Source organism: Copadichromis virginalis, linkage group LG8 (assembly GCF_057382275.1).
Source record: "Copadichromis virginalis isolate Kocher_CV1m ecotype Utaka linkage group LG8, C_Virginalis_male_GT1.1, whole genome shotgun sequence".
In the NCBI taxonomy this organism is placed as follows: domain Eukaryota; kingdom Metazoa; phylum Chordata; class Actinopteri; order Cichliformes; family Cichlidae; genus Copadichromis; species Copadichromis virginalis.
Window position 1 is genome coordinate 22,884,698 of NC_140625.1, and position 26,333 is coordinate 22,911,030.

The 26,333-nt window shown below is 39.9% G+C and overlaps 1 protein-coding gene across 1 annotated transcript; it reads left to right on the forward strand.

The window, feature by feature from the left end:
• Positions 1-7,816: 7,816 nt before the first annotated feature.
• On the forward strand, positions 7,817-25,672 carry glud1b (glutamate dehydrogenase 1b). Its single transcript, XM_085466596.1, has 13 exons — positions 7,817-8,446; positions 14,404-14,484; positions 14,701-14,756; positions 15,093-15,156; positions 16,541-16,635; positions 19,219-19,398; positions 21,083-21,220; positions 21,334-21,471; positions 21,588-21,668; positions 22,582-22,705; positions 23,526-23,617; positions 23,847-23,909; positions 25,419-25,672. The coding sequence occupies exons 1-13, from the start codon at positions 8,050-8,052 to the stop codon at positions 25,536-25,538; spliced, it is 1,629 nt and encodes a 542-aa protein (XP_085322722.1). The 5' UTR covers positions 7,817-8,049; the 3' UTR covers positions 25,539-25,672.
• Positions 25,673-26,333: the final 661 nt, after the last annotated feature.

Sequence of the window (26,333 nt, forward strand, 5' to 3'; positions counted from 1 at the left end):
CCAAAGAACAGGATTCACTGCCAAAGAAATAACCACGACTTCCTTACATTTTGCATTTATATGTTTTGCTTAGTTGGTTAGAAAATGAAGAAACTTGTATCTTAAATCTCACAACGCAGTCTTATGCAGTGATGACAACTGTGTGCTTAATGGAAGAAACTGTCTGCAAGTTGGAATTTGCTACTTCATTCAGTATGTGGAGTAAAAGCTCTTGTTACAAAACAAACAAACAAAATAACAGCTTGTCATTTTTTCAAAGATTTGTTACTGTGTTACATGACAGTTGTGCATGGACAGGAAAGTTGGGAGAGAAGAACTATGTATATGTCACACTGTGGTTAAATGGTGAGTAGGTTTGCAATCTGTCTAATCAACAGATATTGCCTGAGAATTTATATGTCTGATTTTTCAGGCTTATAATGCGGCAACATGTATTACTTCAGTTATCATCTGTTTGTGTAAGATCTAAGATGTGTTTCTTATTGTTCTTGTTGGTCACAGTCATGTGACCTGTCACAGGTGATTTAAGATGTGTTTTACTGTCTGAAGAAGAGCAAGTATGCTCAAAATGTTACAAGGTGCTAGAGGCGATAAATAAGCTAATTTGAGACGTGCCCCGTATGATGGTGAGAATGTGCCTGGATTTTTTTTTATCCTGTTTTAGAGGGTAAAGGGAAGACAGCAAATGGCCTGAGCCAGATTCACATTATGTATTTTTATTATTTAGTTCCAAGGTACAGCACTTTGCATCATCTGTGGTGGTTTTAAAGTGCTTTATAAATAAAGATGCTGATGAATTACTCAAACCAACCTGTTTGACACCCAACAACCATGTCGTGTTCTAACTCACTTAAATCCCATTTCTTCCCAATCAGATGCTTGGTTTGAATTTACTATCATGTGACTTGCTGATTTGCATTTTGTATCTTTAAATTTGATGATGTGGAAAATCTTTATCTTCTTTTTTCATTTTTTTCTGTACCTGAATGGGATTGAATACATTTGCACATGCACGCAGAAAGTGAATCTAATCTTATCTTATGTGCAGAGTCCACATGTGTAAGCACAGGTCGTTCAGACAAGCTCAGCACTGGTTCTTTGTAGAGTAGCGGATCATTTACACACACATATGTTTGTGTGTATGCGTGTAATTATGTCAGCATGTTAGGAAAGGTCGTCACGCTATCTTGGTTGTGCTTTATCAATGGGAGTGAATCGAGTGTCATGTTTAACGAGTAAAAGTGTGGAGCATTAGCATTTTTATAAATTTATGTTGATATAATGGCTACTGCTGTGAAGTGAGACAGAGATTTACAGCAGATATATCTCTAAATCGCACTCCATTGGGTCTGACTGTTTTTTATGTTTTATGCATAAAATACCAGAAAAAGCTTCGCTGATCGGAAGATCAGCAGGTTGTTCCTGTGATACCCCCCTGCCCCTCTGCTGACTCAAGAGACAACTTGAGCAACCTGGTAGTGACGTCAAACTCTGTGGAGGACACCAGGACACCAGGACAGCCTCACCTCCACAGACACACACAAATTAAGTACTATTTAAAAATACAACAGATCCTTTGTACTCCTTTTGTTCATAGGTCCATAAATTTTCAACCCACTCAAAATTTGTATTAGAAAAGAACAGAAGAGTAATTTTGGAAAATTATTACATGTATCTGTTTAGAGTAGAGTTTGCATGTTGTCCCTTTGCCTGCATGGGTTTCCTCTGAATGCTTTTGAATACATCCTCTCACAGACCAGAGACATGCTTGTGGGTGCCGCCGGTGCGTCGAGCCACCTGGGGGGCTCTTCAACTGGTGGGGGAGATTGTCACATCTTGCAGGAGCTTTCCTCTCCTCAGGAGCTCCCTCTGCAGGAGGGGGAGATACAGGAGAGGTGGAGGAAGATCTCAGCCTGGGTGTTTATTGTCTTATGTAGTCTGGAAGATGAGTGGATGGTGGGGTGGGTGCAGTTTTCTCTGTGGTGGGGTTGGGTGGACTGTCCCGGGCTCTGTGGGGCTGGGCGGCGCTGCTGCACTGGGCCCGGTCTGGATGGGCCTGGGCCCCCTTTCCCTGGCGGGTCGCGGAGTATGGGGGTGCCTACTGGGGTCAGCGGGGGAGCTGGCCCCAGGGAGGGGTCACTTGCCCCTCCCTTCCTTCCCTCCCCATCTCCAGCTGCCTCCCTCTTCCCGCTCCACCACAACCACCCACACATGCAGGGCCTTGGAGTAGGGGTATGTCACCAGGGTGCAGAGGAGGCTACCCCCCCCTCTGTCCCCTTCTGGCTGCCTCTGCCTCAATTTTATCCCACAACTTAGACATTCACATTACTCACACTCTCATTACACATACATATAGGATCTTGGGGGTGGGCACGATACACGGAGCCCAAAGTACCATCAGGGTGTACACCCCACCCCTGGCATCGTTGCCCACCTCTCAATTTTAAATACACGTAGACATTGAGGGCTAGCAGGAGGGACCATGCGCTTACCTGCTGCTCTCTGGCAGGTAGCTCCATGCTCTCCTGGGTTTTAAATGCACCTTAGAACACACATGCATCAACATTACAATGAGCGGGTGGAGGGAGGTTCGGAGTCTTCTCTCACCCCCGTTCTCTGCGACCTGCTGGAGCAGGGGGGCTAGGACTAGGAGGAGGAGTTGGCTGTCCGACTGCGGTCTGGAGTGTGGAGCCTTCCTGCTGCTGCGGAGTCGGGGCGATCTGCCTCCCCCCACCGCAGGGAAAAGGGAAACACCACCTGGGTCTGGGTGCAGTTCCCCCCTCCAGGGGCGGGGGCACCTAGACCTGGTTTGTAGAGTACGCTTGGGGAGTGTGATCGTGTGTACAGCGTCTCTTTATGTCTGTCTCCACGTTGGTTGAGTGTGGAGTAAGTGCATATGAGAGCATGAGGGTGGGAATGGATGTTTGTATCTGTGTGTGCCTGTATGTCTGTGTCTATATGTCAGGTTGGGTGTCAGGCGCCACCTCTCTGGGGACATCTCAGGCCCTCCAAGGTTTGGAGGCCTATCTCCCCCTACCACCACTTCCCCTGCCAGTGGCGGACCCCCTCAGACATCGGTGCGTTGGTGGTTCTTTGTGTCCGGGGATGGGCGTCCAGGTACACACCGGCTCACTCCTTGGCGGCCGCTTATCGGGGCCTGGAGCCTGGGGCTCGCTCGGGCCACTTCGGAGGTGGGGTGCCCCCGGCCTCTCGGCCTGGGGCTCGGTCACTCAGGCGCAGCTGGCTGCCGGCGGAGCTCACGGGCGCGTCACTGCAACTCCCCCTGGCTTCTGCTCCGCGGCTGCTGAGTGAGCCCTCATCTGGGACTCTCCTCAGCTCTTTCCGGGACAGTGGCGCAGCTGCCCCTCTGTTGGTCTTCCTTGGTCTCTTGTGTTCTGGGGGCCTCTGGATGTCTGGAGTTTTGATCTCCTCCATACCTGCTTCATGCCCTGGAGGACGGGGCTGTGGCCCCCCCACACCCTCTAGCAGATTATTACATGAAGGAACCTTTTAAAAAACAAAAAACAAGCGCGTCCATGCTCACAGGTGTACACACGGGCGATCACACCCACAAACTACACCCTTTTTGGCTCCTACCTCAAAGCACACTGTGTTCTGTTGATCTTATGTGCTGCACAATAATGTTTAACATTTAGTATTTACTGTCATATTCCCATATATCATTGTGATGTTGTTTATTCTATTACTCTTGTTCTCTTCTGCTTGCTTTCTTTTTTCTTTCTCAGCAGGTGATCCAGGTGATTGATATATGCATTTTTTTTTCTCTGCCCGTTCTGTTGGTTTTTGTCTTTTGCCCTTCTCCCCCGTCCCTCTTCTCAGCTGTTTCTCTTTCCCTCTTTCTTTCTCCCCTTCTTTCCCCCAGTCAAGTCTGTCCCGTATTCATTAAGTGAAAATAAAATAAACAATAAAAGGTGAATCAAATGGACCATTACGGCAAGGCTGGGATGGTCAGTTTGGTAAAGTAAATCCGTTGGGCATCTTTCTTTGCCTTTAGACAACAATTCTGATGGCAAAAGAGCCAAACGGGACAGGCCAAAAAAAAAAAAAAAAGAATACATCCTCTCACAGACCAGAGACATGCTTGTGATTCTAACTTGGCCATGGATGTAAGTATGTAACAGAGTGCTGAATGGTTAAAATTTGACACGTCTAAAGCGCTCTGAGTGGTCATAAGATTAGATAAGCAGTATAAATCTCAGTGCATTACATTAACTTACACATTTAAGGACTAAGCACATGGTAAAATATGAATAAATAGTGGAAAATGGAGAAGATTGGAGCATTTTATGTGGGGGATGGGATTAAGAGGAAAATTCAAGTCCTCGGAGGAGACAAACATGTACCTGGGGATCCCGGAGGGATTCGTGATGAATTTGCGACCTAATGTCATTCACACATGTGCAAACCACGAGTTCCCAAAATTATGACTTTAACCACAAACAGCTGCACAGATAAACTTGCAGGAACAGCATTCATGCATAGACAGATCACAAATAAAAGGTGGGCGTTTTGCTTGTAGAATGACATTTGTAGGGACGACGGCGTATCAACAAAACTGCTAGGTCTACAGGTGCTATATTATTAGGTTTTAGTTTAGTTTTTTTCCTGTATCAGCTCTTGAAATCCAGTGTTGAAACTGTCAAAAACCAATCATTTGCTGTCAAAACTGCAAATTTTAAGCTTTTATTCTCAGCACGCTGGTGAATCTCACCTGAATGTCTCAGTTTGCAATGTTGCTCTACCTCTTTGGTCAAGATTAATAACTAAATTGCTGGTGGTCCTCCAGCAATTTAGTGCCACTAAACATGGGCTTATGCTGACTCCCAGTCGAGCAAGAGGACAACATGAACCAGGAGTCCTATTATAGCTTTGTCAAGGGAGGGCAAGGTGTGGATGCATCGCATTTAATGTCTGGTGGCACGAATTAGGCCATATCTATAAACCTTAGCTTTGCTTTATGTTCTTTCTTTATATATTTCTTGGGCTTACAGCCTTTGTTGTGAGACAACAGCGGTGAGAAGACAGGAAAGCTGGTGAGAGAGAAAAAGGGGGGAAATTTTAACCAGGCTATTTAAACATGTTTATGTTTTTGATTTAAACAAAGGCTATGTCATAATGCCATATTGCAAAGGCAATATGGCATTATGACATACTGGCCACCTGTTAAACCTAGTGAGCCAGACTTTCACTCTGTTTTGTATTATTTCTTACTCTGAAATGAAAGCATGCTAAATATGAAAACAAACAGAAGTGATAAATTGGCTTTAGTTTCTTTTTCACATTATTCAACTGAATCTGACAATAATTATTTGTGCTAACTGTCACAAACTGGAAATGACCAGATCACTTCCCTCATTAATTATTGATGCCTGTGACTGAGGTTAATGACTGATTCAGGCACAATGGGCCTTTTGAATATCTCGCGTCTGACTCACCCTCTCGCTTCTCTCATGGCTGCGTGTCGCTCGCCCAGCAGATCAGGGAACTGCTGATGACAGCAGACGAGGCAGAGAGATCCTTTGATCAAACCACAAAGTACAAAACTATATCACTGTGGCCCCTGAACAAAAGCTAATGAATGACCAGGCTGGTGCTCGTCGTGTAGCTGCAAGCTTGCTGTCAAGATTAATGTCTTGAGGTTTTACTTAGAAGGGAAGAAAAACAAACAAACAACAAAGACTCATTCATAATTTGAACCATAAACAAGAAATAAACTTGTTTACTTGTTACCTAAATGGGCTTCAAATATTACAGCTTCCTCCAGCCTAACATGAATTTATTACAGAAACTAATGGAGTTGCAATATGGCATTTCAGATCTTTAAATCTCTGCAGTCTTCGTATCTGAATCGTTCCTGACAGAAATATTTAATTCTGCGTTCTTCTTAACCTTAAAGTGGAGTGGTGGGGTCATTTATGACATATTCATATACTGTTGTAATATTTTTTGATTCTAACAGTGCTGTCAGTCTACGTCTTCTACAACCTTTCAGGGTTTGTTACAAATTGTTTTGGTTTTTTTTTTCAATATATAAGATTTGATTCAATTGTAATTTTGCACTTATAATCACTACATTGTAACATTTTGAAGGTAACCATGGCTGAAAGTCCTATAACCAGGTTCAGAAATATGTTGAAATGCATGCAGGACAGGCTGTGGACAAACTTGCTGTTATCAGTGATTTTTGGAAAAGATTTGTTGCCGTTACACAAATACTATAACCCCAGCACTGATCTTTGTGTAAGATAAACAGTTGCAGACTGGTGCAGTTTAGTTGTATCTCTTCTAAATCAGCCGCAGCAGAAAAATCTGGGAGAACTGTGATAGCAAAAAAAACAAAAACATAATTAAATACATGTAAACATTTTAAAATATCTGTACTAGTCATTCTATAATAATACTCCAATTCATTTAATAACATAATAATATACACATAATAATCGGTATCAAGACATCACTTTAGAACTGATTTCCAGTCTTACTGCTCACTCTTTGTGGTCTCTTACCATGTTAAATACATACCCTGAGTAATACATAAGGCTGCTGAGATTCCCAGGCAGAAGTAGATGCCTTTTACCAATCAGAAGAAACCAGGATGGAAGAGTCAGTGCCGCTCCTTAAAACACACGCTCAGCTGCTGTAGTTTTATACAACATTTGGTTTTCTTTCTATGGTTTATCCAGCACCGACCTGAGGCATAAGCAAACTAAACAGCTGCTTGGAGGCTCTAGAGCACTTGAAATGTCACACAAGAAGGTTTGATGATAACTGAGAAGAATACAGTGTTATTGAACTAGGAAAAGGAGGAGGAAATGTTGAGATCCTTAGATAGATGGAAATTTTAAAAAAGAGGAAGAGAAGAGGAGCAAAAGTGTGTAGGTGTTGGTAGGTCTTCCTGATTTCTCAGGTTTTTGCATATTTGTCACACTTACATGTTTTACATCATTAAAAAATAGACAAAGATAAACAGTGTAAATACAAACGCTGTTTTTATAGGATGATTTCATTTGTGAAGCAAAAAAGCCACCCAAACCTAGCTGGCTCTATGTGGAAAAACTAATTACCCTGTACACCTAATAACTGGTTGTGCCAACCTCAGCAGCAAGAACTGCAATAAAGTGTTTGAGATAACCAGTTACAACCCAAATGCACTTGAGCTTCAGACTGGCCGTTCTCCTTCTAGGAAAGGGCAGAATTCATGGTTCCATTAACAGCAAGTTTTCCAGCTCATAAAGCAGCAAAGCAGCCCCACCCCATTACACTACCACCACCATGGTTGACAGCCTATATGTTCTTTCATGAAATGCTGCCCTTGAAACCTTCCAAAAAAGTTTAACTTTTTTCTCGACATTCGACAGAACATTTTCCCTATCGTTCTGGGGATCATCAGGATGCCAAGAATCCCTCGTCTGGCATTTGACAGATTGTGTTTATTTTGGTCAATGGTGGCTTTCTCATTGGAATTCTCCCCATGGATGCTAACACTCCCCACTCTCTTTCTTATTGCTGAATCATAAACACTGTCTTTAACTTCAAGAAAGAAATTAAGCAGCGGCAGAATAGTTTCTGACAGCACTGAATATGGCATTATCCTGATGAAAACCAGTTTATGTTTTATATTAGATATAATTTTGCACCGATCTATATGCCTGATTACTCAAGAGAGAAAGAGGAGGCTCGTGCCGGTTATTTGTGCCCCGACCTTTTCTTTTCACTGGAAATATGCTTAAAACAACGGTTCAAACCCGGGAGCGCGCACTCTTAACGGTTTGGCAATTGCGCGTACCCATGTAGGCCCTCCTCTTCCGCGTGCGTCTGGGAGAGCCTCAGTTGGTGTGGTCGGCTCGCGCTGCCTTTTAAAGCAAACTGACACGACATGCCATTTCCCACTCGGCCAGAGGACGGGACACGGTGAAGAGCTTTTGTGTCTCTCATTCTAACCCCTTTTCCTGTCGTCACCCCCATTGTCCTTGTTGTTGTTTAGTTTCCTTTTCTTTAGTTTGTTCACACGGTTAGCTAGTTTCAGTCATGTATCGGTATTTCGGGGAGCTGCTGAGCCGCTCTGCGGGTAGTGCCCTGGCCTCGGGGTGCGTGGATTCCGCTCTCCCGGCGTCCTCTTCCCTGATGAGGGTCCGTCGCTATGCCGACGCAGCAAACCAGCCCGACGACCCTAACTTCTTCAGGATGGTCGAGGGCTTCTTCGACCGCGGGGCCGCTATCGTAGAGGACAAGCTGGTGGAGGATCTGAAGACTAGGGAGAGCCCAGAGCAGAAGCGGAACCGTGTGCGGGGCATCCTGCGCATCATCAAGCCCTGTAATCACGTCCTGAGCGTGTCTTTCCCCATCAAGAGGGATAACGGAGAGTGGGAGGTGGTGGAGGGCTACCGCGCCCAACACAGCCAGCACAGGACACCGTGCAAAGGGGGTAAGAACTGAGCCAAACCACCTCCACCAACCCGTTTGACAGCTAGCTTTAGCCAGCTTTTTACCACTATTTAGCAGCAATGCTAGCTTGCTTTGAAAAAGCATAAAATAAACTAAAAACACGAATTACTCCAGTAATTGAACCTTAGACGTTTTACTGCTAAATTAGCATCATGTTTCCTATGTTTGTTTATTATGTGTCACAACAACAGTGACCTTCCTCCTCACCTGTATCTGCTCTAGTTGGTTAGCTTGCAAACTAGCAGTTACCCATACTTTGTCCAGTCTTAAAAAACTTCAATTTTTAAGGTAGTTATGCATGCATACTAAGTTTGTCAGCCTGTGGTTTGATCAAGAGTTAAAGCACAGTCTCACTCTAAATGTTATGGAGAAAACAGACCTACTGGCATCAGGTGTCATACATAATTTTATGCTGACATCTCCCCATGTGCAGCACAAAACACAGGAAAACAGGACAAAGTCTACATTAAGATCCACCTAAAACTACTGCAAAAACATGGTATGCTATTGCATTTGCTCTTGAGTATATAGTTCAAGGTTCAAAACCAGAAGCCTCAATCGGCTACTGCTGCGACTCACCCTGGGTAAACTGTGAACAGAAGGTTTCAATGTACATAAGAAAAGATGAGGCATTAAAATTTAGGAGGGGGTGGCTGTGTTTCTAGGCATCCTATTTGTCAGTGTGACAGATGGGGGAGGGTGTTATAGAGAAGAGGAATTCTCTGAAGAAAGAAGACATGCATTTCATTTGCTGACCAGACAAAGGGCAAGTTTCAGTGGTGTGGAGAGACACTAGCCTGGTAATGACACTGTGAAACCTTTCCACAGCAGCTGCTTAGTCTAGTGAACACAGCCCCATCGTAGGGGAGACCTATTTCTGTTCAAGACATGGTCATTGCATGTTGCCACTGAGCCCTGTACAAAAGAATTGGTTAAAAAAAAAGGTTGGTAAACTATCTGCCTAGATGAGTCAGTGTGGCACCCACATGAAATATGTTTCACCCACCACCACCCACCCGACAAACCACTTAACGGTAATATAACCCATTTATGAATTTATAGCACTACTGCCTGTCCAGGCAGTAACCAGCACTCAGAAGCAATATAGGGACGTTCAAAATCAATAAGCTTGTCCAGCATCACGAGTATCTCCCCGATCCAAAGACAAATCAGAACAGTCTTGCATGAACTGCCCTTCACAGTAGCATTATTCCTGAAAATCTAAAGCCATGATCATGCTGGACTAATAGCTTATGGTTACAGTAACAGTAACAGGGCACAGTTCACCACAAAGGTGTACACGTGAATGTGTGTAAAGTATATTTATTCATCTATTGATCTATCTCTAGTCTTTTGTGGACAAGGCCAACTTGTTTTTAATTTTGTGTAAGACAAACTTTATTCATCCATGTGAGATATCGTTAATCTCTCATTATATACTGTTGCAGTAAGGCACTTTTGCAGCCACAGAACCAACCAGATAATTAACACCTACAAATTAGCTGATTGTAGTTTGCACTACACAAGAAACCAATCTGTTTAACTATTTGCTACTTGCGACTACTTGTTTAACTACTCAAATTACACAGTTACACCCTTTGATATTTAGTAATATAGTAAATTTAAATCTTATTCATTACGTTTTGTGTAGTCGCAATAGTAGTAATAAAAATGTGTAACTGACACAAAATCAGATGTATTTATTTATTTTTTTTGGTTTTTCTTTATTTGGTGTGTTACCCAGTTTTGTAGGTATCATAAAATCGAAGAGTGGAAATAAATGGCATTTGCCTGTCGACCAAACTGTCCCATTTAAAAGAAAAAATAAATGAAAACAGCAATATCTCTTCCCAAATATAATGACATGACTAATCAAAATAAAATATACAGATCTTATTGTGAGCAGTTTTATGTAGGAACAATTTATTTCTATTCAACTACACCTTTCAGGCATATAAGAAAGTCTCCATGTACCACTGACAAGAGGTACATGGTAGTGACAGCTTATAAACGTTTAATGGCAACAGCCCCCTACAGCTGAGCTGTAACTTGGTTAGCTGCATTTTTCTTTTGGTTGGCAGATGTATACAGAAAAAGAACAGTTGATACATGAAGTTGCTCACAGCAAAAGTTGTGGAATTTGGAGTAACTGAGTTTGGGAAGTGGCATTGCTGCTGAGTTTTTAAAATGCATATTTGGCACTTTGATGACCACAAAGCAACAACCACCTAGTTTCACTTTCAAGAGAAGAAGAGTGATTTCTACACCCAGCATATCAAAAAAGGGGCCTGGGCGTCTCCCCACTTTTTAGTGGTACGCTATTAAAGGCCTACCACTGGGTTGGTTCTGGGTTTTTAACAAGGGAAACCCACCTGTCTGTTTTTTAAGTGGGGTTTAATTAACTTCAGTATAAAATACATATTTAATTTTCTAATGTCCAGAAATTATCATTTTGAGCCAGTAAAAATGAAATGAGTAGAATAAAGTACATCATTTAAACGTATTTCTTATCAGGCCCAGTTTATGATCTTATATTGGTTTAGCCGTCATATGCAGTTGTTACAGATTTGAAATAGCTTGAAGCATTGGTCCTTCATGACAGTCCCATGGATAATGGTCTGAATATGGTTTGAAGTTGTTATCTTTCAATGGCTTAATCATTGATGTAGTGTATGAAGCTTTTGCTGTATTCAGATCAAACTACAAAGTGCAAAGGCTGTCTGAGTGTGCATGTTGTGCTCATCTTCCCCCTTTTGAGAGCCACATAGATTGACAGCTGCCAGGCTGGACCACACTGCCTTTAACTGGATATGTGAATGCAAGAAGTGTTGTCTGTGTGAATGTGCATGCAAAACTGAAGAAGGCTACTGAGATTTTGTATAGTCTGCATAGTGATTACCATTGTTCTCCTTTTTTGTGCAGAAGTGTAACACATTTGTAGGTTATTTCATGTCACATGTGAACTGTGCAACACTGTGAAAAAAAATGGAGATACAGAGGACATCTGATATTGCATAAAAACTTGTAGACATTAAGTAGAACCAGTTTCATTAAAATGCACATTTAACAACACAAAACAGTGTCACAGTCCTCCGTTCCTAATCAGAGGCTTTCTCTGACAAATTTACACTTCAAACACTAAAAGACTTGTGAATTACACCTTGATAAAAATATCTGCTTACAGCTGTCCAAATTCCTTTAAATGGGTCTATTCAGTGTTCTGATTTTTGAAGGACTGAAAGTTAATAAGTGTGTCCCTTATCATTTCAAGTCTGTTAATATTTCTTGAGGAAAAATTGAAAAATAATTAGCCAAGCTTTTAACACCATGAATAGTAGTTTTCAATAGTAGTTACAGTCAACAAATAAAGTAACATGGAAATGCATTTATTAAATCAAGAAACGCCAACTCTTTATCTCCACTGTATGGGAACTAATGATGTAAACACGTGCAGTTTCTCCCCAGTTTGAGACAGAAAACAACCTGGTTTTAAAAAAGAATTCCAATGTACAGGTTATAGTACTATTTAAATATATTTATGGCAAAGAATTTTGCAGTCTAAAAATAACATTTAAAAAAAAATCTAATGTTAGATAATTGGCACTTTTGTTTGGACAAGAGAGAGCCATTAGTTTGAGTGCTGAAGGAAGTTTAACTTTGAGAGAAAACTCAAAAATCTGCCCACCCATTTTAGAGGAATGTGTTTACAGTCTGTTTTGGTACTTGTTGCTGTGGGTCTCTGTTGGTTGGGTGGGGAAAATATGGTTGGATGGGGGATGGTTTGGTAGTCAGGCTTTTTTTTTCCCCTCCTTTTTTAAAATTTGATCAGTAAACATACAATTGTCCTTTGCTGGCTGTGGGAATTCAGCTGATCTTTGGATGAATGGAAAATAAGAGCAGGGGCAATGCTCTGAAACACAGAGCTTTGTTTTTAAATGTTTTTAGTACCTCCTTTTTCCATTCACTATAGTTTAATGCAGTATTGCCAGAACAGAAAAGAAAGCAGAAGCTCTAACTGCAGTAATGAAAATACTAGTATGTACGGATAAAATTCCGTAATCCAGTGAAGTGGAGGATGTTTCCTGCTTCCTAATGATTATTTGGTGGGATTTGTTATGTATGTAACAAATGCACTCTAAAGAAAATGAGAATATGATGCCTTTGGCAGAAATGTATGCATTTTCCTGACATTTTAGAACATCTGTTAAGCAAAAATGAACAAACCTGGTTAAGAGAAATCTTAAAATGCTAGTGAGTTCCCTTTTGACTCTGGCTAAAACTGCTTTGGTGGTGTTTGTCTGTGCTGGAGGGCCTCTGTGTAAGATGATTCCATAGTAGGAGGGGCTTTTACTTGTGCTGTAGTTTTCAGTATTCAGTTGAACAAGCATAGCTAGATATGCACACACAAAACATGCTGCTGTCTCCTCTTTGTGCGCTTCGTCCTTGGGTTTGTGTGTGTAAGCTAACCCTGGACCCTGCACTATTTTTGGTATTGCCATCTAACTCGTGTGCGCACACACACTGTGCCAATGAGACGGGGGTAGCGTGACATGCTATATGATCTCATGTAATGCTGCACATGTTGCTGCGGTGACGCTAGTAAACGCCAGAAAACAGGAAGGTATGACTCCAGCTGAAGGGCTGGGGTCACAATGGGGGGCTACGATTGGTTCATTTGGTCTCCACCCACCCTTTAATGTTGCCCTGACTGCCGTACACACTTGGCGATCTTTGACCCCATTCATGTGGTCTTCTGTAGTCATTATTAGTCTGGTTTTTCACAGTCCTTCTGTTATTCATTTTCTTTTGCTGTTGCTAACCTCTACAGACAGGGGAGACACTTTAAGACCAAGAATACTCTGGCTGCTTCATGATATGACAGTGGATGTTATTGGTCTGATGCTGCTGTGGTGAAAGTGCAATGTTCTGATAATGGAATATAAAAAGTGCATTATAAATACCTTCACCAACTTGTTGTTATCGTGTTGTTTCATGGAGGTCATGTTAAAAAAAAAAAGTAAAATAAAATACCAGTGAGCAATATGACTTCATGCCCACCGAGGCTGTGGTTTTAGACGGGGAATGGATGCCCTATAAAGTGAAATAAAATGGGTATCGCGTTGAGATTAGTTGCCCATACTGTCCATGTCCACTCATTATCACTTCATGCTTGAGATGTGATCCAGTCCACTTCTAATTTTGTGAAGTCTCTTAATTAAAGATGGTTATAAAAGCTGGCAATATAACTAATGGAAAATGGTAACCCCTAAATTCACTTGTCATTTTAATGTAGCTCATAATCTTACTTGTTAGCTGTTTTACAGTCTTCACATATGGCAACAGCTTGATAAGAAATATATTTTATTGCAGCAAAGTAATTTCATCCCTGCCTTTAATAGCCTACCACTGAAGCTTCAAAACAGCAAGTCATGCCATGCAATGGCAAATTCAATCTTAACTAATGTATTAATTATGTGTTGGGACTTTTTGTTTGTTTTGTTTGTTTGGTTTTTTTTTTGGTGCTTTACTGTGAAGATGGCATGATCTCCCTTTCTTTGGGGAAAAAAAGGTCCAATGTATCCTCTGCTAAAGAAAATAATCAAGGAAACGCTGAAGTGCCTTCCCTTAGTATTTAGAGAATTCAGAGAATTTATTATTATGGCTGGGAGACAGATACTTGAAGGGCAGTTCAGTGAAAAACCTTTGTAAGGAAAGGTGATTGTTTGACTGAAGTCAAGGACTTATCCAGGTTACAGACTGAATATACAATCTTCTATCAATATATAACACACTTGAACTGATTAATGAGCTAATAAAAACATGGAAAATATGGGGGAAGGTTACATTTTGTGCATGGAAAACCATTGAGATCTTTATTTTCAGCTTTTCTTTACAGGCCCTGTTACAAATTGTTCCCTCTGTGTGTGTTTCCCTCAGGTATCCGCTACAGTACAGATGTGTCTGTGGACGAAGTGAAAGCCCTGGCCTCTCTGATGACCTACAAATGTGCTGTTGTTGGTAAGCATTAAAGTCTTGGCCTTCCACAAAGTCTACAGAAGGTCATCCCTGAACTCTGCATACATATTAATACTGTACAGGAGGTTGGTACTTATGTGGAAATGCCAAAAAATAGTTTTCTTTTTTTCCTGCTTCTATCTTGTATGTCTTCATGTGTATTTGTAAAGTAATGTATGCATGTTCTTGTGGTTATAAAGCTGTATTATTATCTTCCAGATGTGCCATTTGGGGGAGCCAAAGCTGGAGTCAAGATCAATACTAAGAATTACTCTGTAAGTCTTCTGATTGCAAGCCTATTCTCACATAATTAATAAAACCCTCGTAACAACAACAATATAAGAGATCAATCACTCAATAAACTTGAGGTGGTAAAGGAGACAAGCCTTTTTCTTTTTTCTTTTTTTGTTGTTGTCTTTGATTGCTTAATTATAGGGCACTGTCATTTATTTAAAGGTCATCAACTGTTCATCTAAGCTTATAGTCAACTGAAGAGAAAACCCTCACAAAGCCTCACAGATGCCTTGCGCATCTTTCTTAACATCTGATAGGAATTTGTTTATATGAACTGTTTAGTTTTCTGGAAGTAATGTAACCACACTTTGTTGCAGGACAATGAGCTGGAGAAGATTACCAGGAGATTCACGATTGAGCTGGCCAAGAAGGGCTTCATTGGTGAGTTTCTAGTGTGTGGTTGGTTGTTTTAACTGTTTAATGGGCTTTAGAAGTGAGAGGTAAATACTTGCACTCATGAAGGTAAACATTTCCAGTCTTCTAATGGTGTTTATTCAGGTTGGGGTCCTTCAGAGTGTGTCTGTGTCAAGTAAAAGGGCAGACAACTAATAATGGTTAAGGAAACTTGGTTCTGATATTTATAAAGGTGGAGAAGCCAAAAAATCATAAAAAAATTAGCTAATGCATATTTACAGTATATAGTCAGGACAAGATGCAGGTGCACTGATATTTTTCTTAAGTTAAAGTACATAGGGATAACCTACAGAGTAAAAGTTGGCATTTTAAAAATTGAAACTTGGGTGCTAAAGTATCAAAAGTCACAAAAGTAAAACTAATATATTTCGAAATCCGTCTTATTGATTTTTTTTTTCTTCTAGATTTATACTTTAAATACTAAGCTTGGCAGTAGGTGGCAAAGTTGAGGCTAATTTTTGGGCTCATAAACTTCACATACTGCTGGGTATATTGCCAGGTATACTTTAATAGTAAATCATAACTTTGGTTATGTATTATTAATCAGAATCTGCAAAGTAACTAATTTAGTTTGGAAGTACAAATTGACATAAAATGTTCTGCTTAATTACAGTATATGGGGAAAGAATACTGGGTTAGTTGCTTGAGGGTACATAATTGTTCTTGTTTGGCACAGGTCGTTCCAGTTTAGCTGATGGACAACTTTTTGACAAAATCAGCCTTTTAAGATCACATTAAAGAACCTAAGATTATTATTATTTTTTTTAAAAAAAGATCAAAACAAGGGAACAAGTATGCATATTTGTCACTACTTGGTCATTTGGCAGAATAATTTATTTTTTAACTCAACCTCACAGAGAATAAAATGGTAATTTCATTTACTTTCTCCAGGAAGCTGGCATAGATGTGTTTAGTATGTTGAGCAAAGTCACAGAAAACTTGTTCACTGGTTCCATGGGTTAATGGGCCCTTATACCACCTGTTTATTCACCCTTACCTGGATGCATTTAAAATGTTCATAATGTGTTTACTTTACTACTGAGGGATATGACGCTGTCTGTAGTCAACAATAGTTGCTGCTTGTGGAGCTTGGAGGTAAAAAGGTACCCACCATCTGCCTGCAGCACTTGTCTGTCTATCTGTCAGTGGACAGATTCAGTTACTTTCTGTCTGCATGCTTGCTGCTGTTTTCACATCTTGAGGCCCTTTGAGGCACATGGTTATGTCACACAAGGACGTGAAGCCTGGTGCTCAGAGTTTGTGATATTATACTCTTTTTCTTTTTTCTTTTTTAAACTCTCTTCCCCTCTCTCTCTCTCCCTTTCCTTTCCTTCCCATCTTTGCTCAACAGGACCTGGCATCGATGTCCCTGCTCCTGACATGAGCACAGGCGAGAGGGAAATGTCCTGGATTGCCGACACGTATGCGAACACTATTGCACATACTGTAAGTTCTCAGACTTAATAGATATATTATTTTGTAGACGGCATAGCCAGTCTGTCTGACTTGGCTGCAGTTTTGGCACAAATTTTAAAATGGGCTAAGTTAAAAAAACAAGGAGTGAGTCATACATAAACCATGAACAGTGGTTTCCTGCCTCGCCCTTTCCAGCTGACCACAGAAGCATTCCTCATGTCTTAAAAGGGTCTTTTCAGACTGAGGCCTCTGTTCGTGTTATCAGCTAATCATTGTGCTATCTCAGTCTGTCAAACAAGGCTTATTTGATTAAACATGGAAAATGTTTACCCATGTTTATTGTTTCACATGCAATCATGTGTTGTTTACAACTGGTTTGATCTAAAAACTATAATTGTCAGAGAACTCTGTTGACTGATATTTTACTTATTAGCAGCAAGAAAAGACCATAATATTACTCATATCTTTTACCCTCTCTCTGCTTACAACACCTTATTGTTTCAAAGTTAAAAAATATAATCCCTTTCAAATTATTAACAGTGTTGATTGCATAATCCTGAGGGCTGTACTGCCAAGGAGGTTCAACACAGTCAGGCTCTCTGCGCATTAGCTGGATCGAAAATCCCCCCACAGATGACAGACAAGTTAATAACTGCTGTTATTAGTTAATGACATAAGCTGGGCTTCTCACTTTTGTGCATGCTCACATGAAAAGGAGCATTTCACGCATTATATGCCTTTTCATGAATGCCACTTATTACAAGTAAGTAGAACGAACTTTGATAATTGAGAAGGCATTCTTGGTGATGGCCTGATCGATTTTTCTAATCTGTGTCAAGAATAGCTAAAATATTTCAGCTGTGGAAGAGAGACTTGGCAGCAGTGAGATACAACTCGCACATATACAATGTATTCCTCCAACAATTATTGCACTGGAAAAATTGTTTTAAATAAAAGAATAAGAAAAAAAACATGGTGCTTTCAGTCGAAAGTTTGAGCACAGCCTGCTGCAGACCAGGTTATGTGCTGCACATGAGTCACCATAGGGATTTGCCAAGTTAAAAAAAACAAACAAAACACTTTTATGACACAGAAAACTGACATTTCTTGCTATCCCATTAATCTTGCTTAATAGTACACATCTCAGTCTATTTTTTTTTTTTAAATAAGATTTATTTTCATTTTTAAATCGACAAACAAACAAAGCGAACAAATAAACAAAAAGCTCACAACTGTGGCACACAGCAAGCATCTACAACTAACCACAACATGGCAGGCCATTTTGACCACAGGAACACTCCTAGGTGCACACTCTTGTATCCATGCCTTTCAAGGACAACCTCAGACATCCAAAAAGCAAACACAAAAGTAATATCTCAGTCTATTCTTGACATTTATTTTTTCCTATTAATACTTGGTTGGTAAGAGACAAGCAACATTGATGAACACAGTGGTGTTCCAGAAACACTGAGAACTTAAGGATTTAAACCATGTAACAGACATATTTCTACTTTAAATTATTGTTGTTGTTGTTCTTGTTATTATTAAACTCTTAAAACAGTTTGTGTCATTGAGATCAGGATCTGAGAGAAGTGCAAAAAACATGAAACAATATAGCCAGGTACATAATACAGATGCACGCTATGCATGTTCATAAATTAAGAAAGGATGTGCAAGAATGAATGCTGATAATTAAATGTAATCAGTGTTTAGTTTATAAACAAATAGATCCAGTTCACACTGGGAGATTCCCTACAAAGGTTGTAATGCCAGCGTTACCAAATTGGCCTGCTGGTTGTGTTGTAGTCATTTTTTTGGCTCACATTCATGAGATGGGTGCTATGTTCCAGTTAAGGTCAATATCCAGCAGTCACCACTTCTGGCTCATTCATGTGTGAATATCAATGATTTAAAAACTGTGTTGGTCCTGTTCCACTCTTCTCTCTGGTCGCCTCACACAGTCATGTGACCTCTGCTCCAGATACCCCCATGGAGTAGGTCACAAATTCCTACTCTGGGTATCTGAGGGAAGAGGAGCTTGGGTAGTACGTGTAGTACGTGTCATGGTACCTGGGCCACACATGACATTTTATGACATGGTCACTGGAGACTGGCTCTGGCTTGGCAAAACATTTGGCCTACTGGATGGCTTTGTCTGAACTTTGCAGTGAAAAAATTACTCATGCATGGTTGCTCATTTTTGGTGGTGCCAGCTTTAAAGAGTTTGTCTAAATTTGTGGAATTATATAGTTGAATCTAGGCAAGTGTTTTGAATCATAAACATTTAAAATATTGTTAGTTTTTTTTTTTTTTTAAATACTACAAGGTGTTTTTGGTTAAGCATAAATTATTGCAAATTCTTGTAATGGTCTAGCCTACCTACTGATTAAATAAGGTTGTATGTGGCACATACCAGATACCTGATTCATTAAAAAAATCTTGGTTTCTTTGGTTTACATTATTCGTTATAATGCTGGAAGTTTTTGTGTTTGTCGGTTTCTCGTCCAACACTGCCCAACTGAGGTTTCAATAATCTGTGTGCAAAGATGCTGTGTATATAGTAGTGTTTTAAGCTGTGGTCTGATTTCTTTTTTCTTTTTTTTCTCCTTACAGGACATCAACGCACATGCATGTGTGACAGGAAAACCTATCAGTCAAGGAGGAATCCACGGGCGTATCTCAGCCACTGGTCGTGGAGTTTTCCATGGCATTGAGAACTTCATTAATGAGGCTTCTTACATGAGCATGCTGGGCCTCACTCCTGGCTTCCAGGACAAGACCTTTGTTATCCAGGTACACAGATGCATGTACACTTTGATAAGAGAAACAAAGAAGAATGACTTCAGTGATGCAGACTCTTGTGCGGCTGTTTTCTCCCTGATAGTCACAGGACTTAAGTTTTCATTTGAAGTCGTGATGAGGGGTTTTAAAGCTGTGCCTCAATCAGAGCCATGCCATCTGTTTTTGCCTGATCTCCTCATACCGCACAGGCAGCAGCGAGCTCAAGTTTTCCCTTCTTTGTTTATGGAAAAGGATGATTCATCGAGAGTAACCAGTTAAAGAAACTGGGCTGCTCTGCTGCTCAAGTTCCAGCTGGTTTTGTGAAAAACAGTTTGAGTTTAAACTAATATGTTTTAGAATCAGGCATGAAAACTCATCAATGAAATGCAGTATTGGAATCATTTGCAGTGTTGATTAAAAGGAACTTGTCTTTTCTTTAAAGCTGTGCTGATTTTAACTGTAACCATGTGAAAGCAGAAGTGTGCCTGCAGAGATAAAAAGTCAAAGAGCAAGCATTTTGCTTAGCAGTTTCATTTCCAGTAGTCACATGGCAGCTCCTCACGTGTCACTGACGCAAACTAAGCAGGAAAGCCCTCAGCAGTGGTGTCTGCTGTTTTCTTGGAATACTTTCTGTAATTTCCCCTCTTCATGACAGCAGTGCAGTCTGATACTCTCGATCAATAGCTCTGTGTGTTTACATCCATTTCATTTAGTTAACCATCTCCGTGAAGTTAGCTGCAAGACTTGCAGATTTCAGATATTTTATTTTATTTTTTTAAAGGATCTTCTTGTATTTGCTTGAGATTATGTTTGAAGTTTAATGTCCTGGCTTCACTGAGATTTGTAAAGTGGCAGATAGTTCAGATTCAGTGACTGTAAAGAAACAAAGATTTTGAAGGCTGATGATTACTGCTGAGTGGGTTTAAAGTGAGGGATGATAGGGTGAGGAGGTGAAGAAGCTGTGACGACAGCTGATTCATGATGTGGATGTTCAAAAAGCTAATCCGTGTCTGTGTTTGGGGATTACTCTGTGCTGCGCTGAGATTACATTTTTCTTAGAGATTTATTAGTGAGAAAGGACAGAGCAGATCTTTAATGTGGTATTAAGATGAAAGCAGGGGTATATATTTACTCGCTTTTTCTTTCTTTTTTTTTTTTCTTCTTTTTTTCTTTTTTAAATCATTTGTAAAGTTGTCTCTGTTCTTGTCTTTATCCAACAGCTCTGTTAGTGGCCAAAAGGCGATATCAGCAACGATATTAGCGATATTAACTTTATTGTTGCTTTAAAACTATGAGACTCTTGCTTTGGGGTTTATCTATAACTTATATACACAATGTCATCTTCTTTCTACATCCCAATTTCTGGAGTTGGATATACAGAATCTTGGTTATTAGTGTTTAATTATCTTTCTTTTCCTTGCTGCATCTGGTTTTAGTAATATATATTCACATGTTTGTTCTGTTTTGTAGTGTGTGCAGATGAATGCATAGAGAAATTTCAAATCTCATATATACTGTACTGCTGTCACCCATTTATAGTCAAATGAAATAATGATTTGATGATTTTTTTTTCTTCTTAACCTCATCTGGCCACATGGTGGCAGCAGAGTATGTAGCTTATAAAAATGAACATCATTTTGTTTGTTGATTGGGAAGGGGAATAATTATTTGTAACTATGTGCTGTGACTTTCACAGGGCTTTGGTAATGTGGGTCTCCACTCAATGAGGTACCTGCACAGGTTTGGGGCCAAGTGTGTGGGCATTGGAGAGATTGATGGAGCCATCTACAACCCAGATGGTATCGACCCCAAACAGCTGGAGGATTATAAACTGGTATCAGCACTGCTGTCTTCCCCTCATTTCTGTCGTTTCTTAATTAATTAATTAACTAATTTATTTTTTAAATTGTACTTATTCATTCTCCACTGAAACATCCATCTCTACAGCAACATGGCACCATCGTGGGTTTCCCAGGAGCCAAACCCTATGAGGGGAACATTTTGGAAGCGGACTGCCACATCCTGATTCCTGCAGCTGGAGAAAAGCAGCTCACACGTAACAATGCTCCGAAGATCAAGGCCAAGGTAAACTCTTTGTCTGATTACAAAAGCTGCTGTGATTTTAAACTGTCAGTTTGATTAAAATTATTAAGGTTGAGCAGTTCAGGTAGTGGTTAAGTATATTTGTTTATTTTTGTCAGATCATTGCTGAGGGTGCCAATGGTCCCACCACCCCAGGTGCTGATAAAATCTTCCTGGAAAACAACGTCATGGTTATTCCTGTAAGCACACACACCACCAAACACACAGGGAAATACAAGCTAGTTTTATGGTTTGTTTAAAGTGAATTATTTTTTGTGTGTTTTGATTCCCTGAATGACAATACATGTGCACACATTGCACATTCATACACATTCAGACTTAATTAAGCTGAACTGTAGAACAGATTTAAGCATGACAGGTTAAACAAGGTTTTGTTCACAGAATAAAAGCATCGATTTCATTTTATTTTCATGCTGATCTTTTCATTTCATTTATTTATTTTTTTAACAGTAACACGAAATAAACAGTCTAAAAGCAAAAATAAACAGGAAAAACAATCTGCTCTGCTCATTCAGCAGTTTACATCCTCAAAAAAATTTTTCCAGAAAAAAGGGGCAAAGCACAGCAAATGAAATCTTCAAATTTATACAAAAAGCTAGATCTAGATTAGTATAGCATATTATTTTATTATTTAAACATATTCTTGTAATTATGTTTTTGTCTAAGATTTGAATTGGTTAGGACTTGGTTAATAAGACACGAAGTCCCATCCTTCTGAGCTCAGATCACAAGAAACAAACTACTATCCATCAAATACGGTTAATCAAAGCACACTCGTACGTTTCGATAAAACACATTCATTTGCTGAGGGTTAAACTCTTTGTAAATTAAAATATTTTCCTCATGTTCAAATAGACTGGGACTGAAAACATGCATTTGTAAATATAAATTCTAACTAGAAATATGATGGAATGTATTACTAAGTGTTGTTTCTAGTTCTTGCTTTAAAATACAATTTCGATATGTGCTTGTTAAATAATTTCTCCTTTAACATATATAATCAGATTTTTAAAAGTCATATTTTCCACACAGAGGACCTTTTCATCTGTGCACTTATCCATACAGAGAAGTGAAGACTGTTTCTACTTGCAGGACATGTACTTGAATGCTGGCGGTGTGACGGTATCTTATTTCGAGTGGCTCAAGAATCTCAACCATGTCAGCTATGGAAGACTAACCTTCAAATATGAGAGGGACTCAAACTACCACCTCCTCAGTGAGTACAAACCTGCAGTTCATGCTTTTGTCTGGACACAGATTGTATTTATATTGTCTGACAGCTTTTATTCGTTAGAGACATGCTGCAAATCGGTATGAAAAATAATGATAAAACACAAACAAACGCAATAAATCACTCGTACAAGTTCTTTGTGTGTGTGCGTACGTGTGACCCAAAACATTTTATTCAGATCAGAATTAGATCTCTATAGTTTTTATTCCTCTCTGGAGTAGTAAATAGGTTTTATAGACTGAAAAATTTCTTCAAATGCTTTACAATCATCCTGTGTACCCTTTTTAAAAAAAAATAATTTTTTTTAAAATCTTGAATCAAAATCTTTCCGCTAGGAAATACAAACACAACACCTTTACATCGTGGTTAAGATGTAGTTTGTCCTCGATTTGATTTCTTGTGGTTCCAGGGTAGGCTGCTTTCCCCCAACAGTAACAACTTACAACATTCTGAGTAACAACGTTCTGATGGCTCTCATAGATAAGCTTCTTTAAAACAAGCAGTATCTTTTGCTGCTGTTGGGTAACAAAAAAAAAAAGAACAAAAGAAACAGAAAATGAGTGAAACCGTGTAGCCAGCAAGAATTTAGAGAAGAAATGCTTAAATTTCTTACCTTTTTAAAAATCAACTGACTCTGTGGTCACCTATCTTCTGGTGTCGCTCTTTTGCTTTCTTCATGTACTTTCTGATTGGCACTCTCATACAGCCAATTATATGATACGCTCAATGAATCAGACATGTTATCACTGCTATTTGTAGTATTTGTGATTAATTTGTATTTTTGTTTTACTGTTTTCTCCTTTAGTGTCTGTTCAGGAAAGTTTAGAGAGGAAGTTTGGCAAGCAGGGAGGACCCATTCCCATCGTACCTACTGCTGACTTCCAGGCCAGAGTTGCTGTAAGTAACAGCTGCTGTCATACACATGCATTTCTTGTTTAAATGTTGTAAAAGTACCACACGTACCAGTGTGATGAATTTCCTTCCATATGAAACTGATTCTAATCAATAAATGCGATCAGGCCAGCTAATGTTTATTCTTTGTCAACTGATTAATAATCCAAGAACTATTTTACTATTGTGTCCCGCTCAGCCTGATGTGGGGTTAACACATAATCGTCCTTTACAGGGTGCCTCAGAGAAGGACATTGTTCACTCTGGATTGGCCTACACTATGGAGAGATCTGCTCGGGTAAGTGATCATGCAGGAAAGGTCAGAGGTGTGGTTCTCAAACATTTTTTTATTTCTTCTTATCACTGTAATTGCACCTTGAAAAACTGGTTCAGGTAGACAAAATATCAGGCACAATGCTTCCACTTGTAAGCAGGCGCATCCTGTTAGGTGTCATTAAGTCCTGTTTAACAACACACACAACATAATTATGGTTTGCTTGTTTTATGGTCAATTGGACATCAGTGCTTAAACCACAGCTCTCACATTTCCTGCTTTCTGAAATGGAGCTCCAGGATGGGGTGGTGGTGCAGCAGTTTGTGTGTCGATTCACAGAAGAAATGTTGGGGGTTCAAACGAGGAGCTTTCTGTCTGTGTGGATGTTTTGTTCTCGTTGTGGCTCTGAGTTTTCTCCTTATTTTTTTTAAATGGGCTGTGGGTATGTGAGACGGAAAGCATGCACTAAACAAAGTGATGGAGAGGCAGGTGTAAATGTGGTTATGGTGCTCCAGTCCATGTTTCATAACCAGTGAGATGACACTTTTATTTATTTTACAGTCATCTCAGAGAACTTTATACTGTGAGGTAACAATGTTAGGAAGGAAAGTGCTGACGTTCAGATGATCCTCCAGGAACAAAATTTTATAACAGTATGTGCTAAACGTTGATTTGATATTCGTTCTGTTTTATTAGACTTTGATGGGATAAAGTCTAAACTCATTTTCTTTGTAGTCCTTTCTATGAAGGTACTAGTTTGAACACTGTATAAACTCTTTTCTATATTTCCTTCAACTTACTCTAGCCTGTTCTGACTCCTGCAGTGACAGAATCTTAAGGAACTATTACATGCAGTCTATCGACCTGGTCTCTGTTATTAGTTCAACTTTTTCAACTGTTACTGTCAAGGCTAAACTGTTGGAACTGCTGTTACCCATCTAGTATAAACTCACTGAAAAGACTTTGAACACTCCTTTGCTGGATGTGTAAACACAGTAGATTTAGTTTTTCTCAACCAAATATATGCCAGCCAGTTCCTGATTTGATTTGATTTTGATTTTATTGATTAGCATTCAAATTCAAATCTCAGTGAAAACAGTGAAAAAAAAAACAGTGAAAACAGAACAAAAATCTACCATAAAGAAAGAAAGCATGAGACAAGGCTAATCAAAAGGTATTGGCTGTTTTTGAAAAAGCAAACAAAACATAAAAACAGAACAGCAGCTTGCTATGATGTGGACATCTGATAAATGTTAACCTTTGAGATAAATCTAACCCGGTTTCAACCCTGATGTGGACCCATTTAGACCCCTAAACAAGAGATGCAGTCTCTTGATGGAGGAGATGGGAAGGGACTGAGAAAAGAAGAGGATAGTTAAAGTTTTTATATTGTCCTGAAAGACGTCCTTTTACTTTTCACTATTTAAACGTTAAATGTCTGACTGACCAGGTTAAACCAGGAAACTGCATCCATTGAAATGTTGAACTTGGTGGTGTAGCATGTAAAACCTGTGTCATCATCTTCTTTTGTAGCAAATCATGCGAACAGCGAGCAAGTACAACCTCGGTCTGGACCTGCGGACGGCTGCCTATGTGAACGCCATCGAGAAGGTCTTCAAGGTGTACAACGAGGCTGGGCTCACCTTCACATAAATGGCTGACCAATGGTCCACACTAGTCTCCCTTCCTCCACCCTTCTGCTGTTGAATCCCCTCTCCTGCCTTTCTCCACCTCTAAAACAGCCTTCAGAACATATCACTGTTTACCGCTGCTCCTTGGCTCCTTTCACACACACATGTAGCGACACAGTGGCTTGCCTCGTAGTTATTTCATGATCTTTGTGCTGCCATTATATCTCTGCAACTCTTTTTAAATATTGTCCTGTTCTTGTTTTTTGCCTGAGGTTACAGACAGAGAATCCCCCAGCCGTCATACAAGTGTTTATAATTCAGCTGTATGGCAGCCATGTTCTTAGCTCTGTGTTTGTGATCGCTGAATGCATGTGTGACCCTCCTGTTGCAGTTGTTTCAGTTGATAGCACTACAGATGCCTTATTTTTAGGAGGAGGTCTGCTCTAAAAGGGACACGGCCACTTCAATCTAATGTTAACTCAAACAGATTTAGATTTAACTTCATGTGAATAAGAGAAAAAAGTAATTTTATTACCCTTGAGTATGTCTTGTCACTCTTAAGGTGTAAAAAGTTAGTGATGGTTTTGCCAAGTTTTAGAATTCACAACAGAGATTCAGTGTTCTTCATAGTTGTGTTTTCATGTTCCCGTTCCCCTTTATTTTCCTCCCTTTCCTGTTGTTTCATCGTAAATGCAGCTTCTTCCCGACTCTTCCACTGGCCAAGAGAGAAGAGCAGGGATTGGCCGAGGTGTCACTGTGATCGGCCAATCCCTGCCTGAGTATTCTTCAGTTTAACCGTCCAGTTTCAGTACTGCAG

Excerpts from the sequence above, each read along its gene's own strand:
- glud1b (XM_085466596.1), top strand. The coding sequence starts at position 8,050 with ATGTATCGGTATTTCGGGGAGCTGCTGAGCCGCTCTGCGGGTAGTGCC. Across the intron at positions 8,447-14,403 it reads CAGGACACCGTGCAAAGGGG|GTATCCGCTACAGTACAGAT; the intron begins GTAAGAACTGAG and ends TGTTTCCCTCAG. Across the intron at positions 23,910-25,418 it reads CTATGGAGAGATCTGCTCGG|CAAATCATGCGAACAGCGAG; the intron begins GTAAGTGATCAT and ends CTTCTTTTGTAG.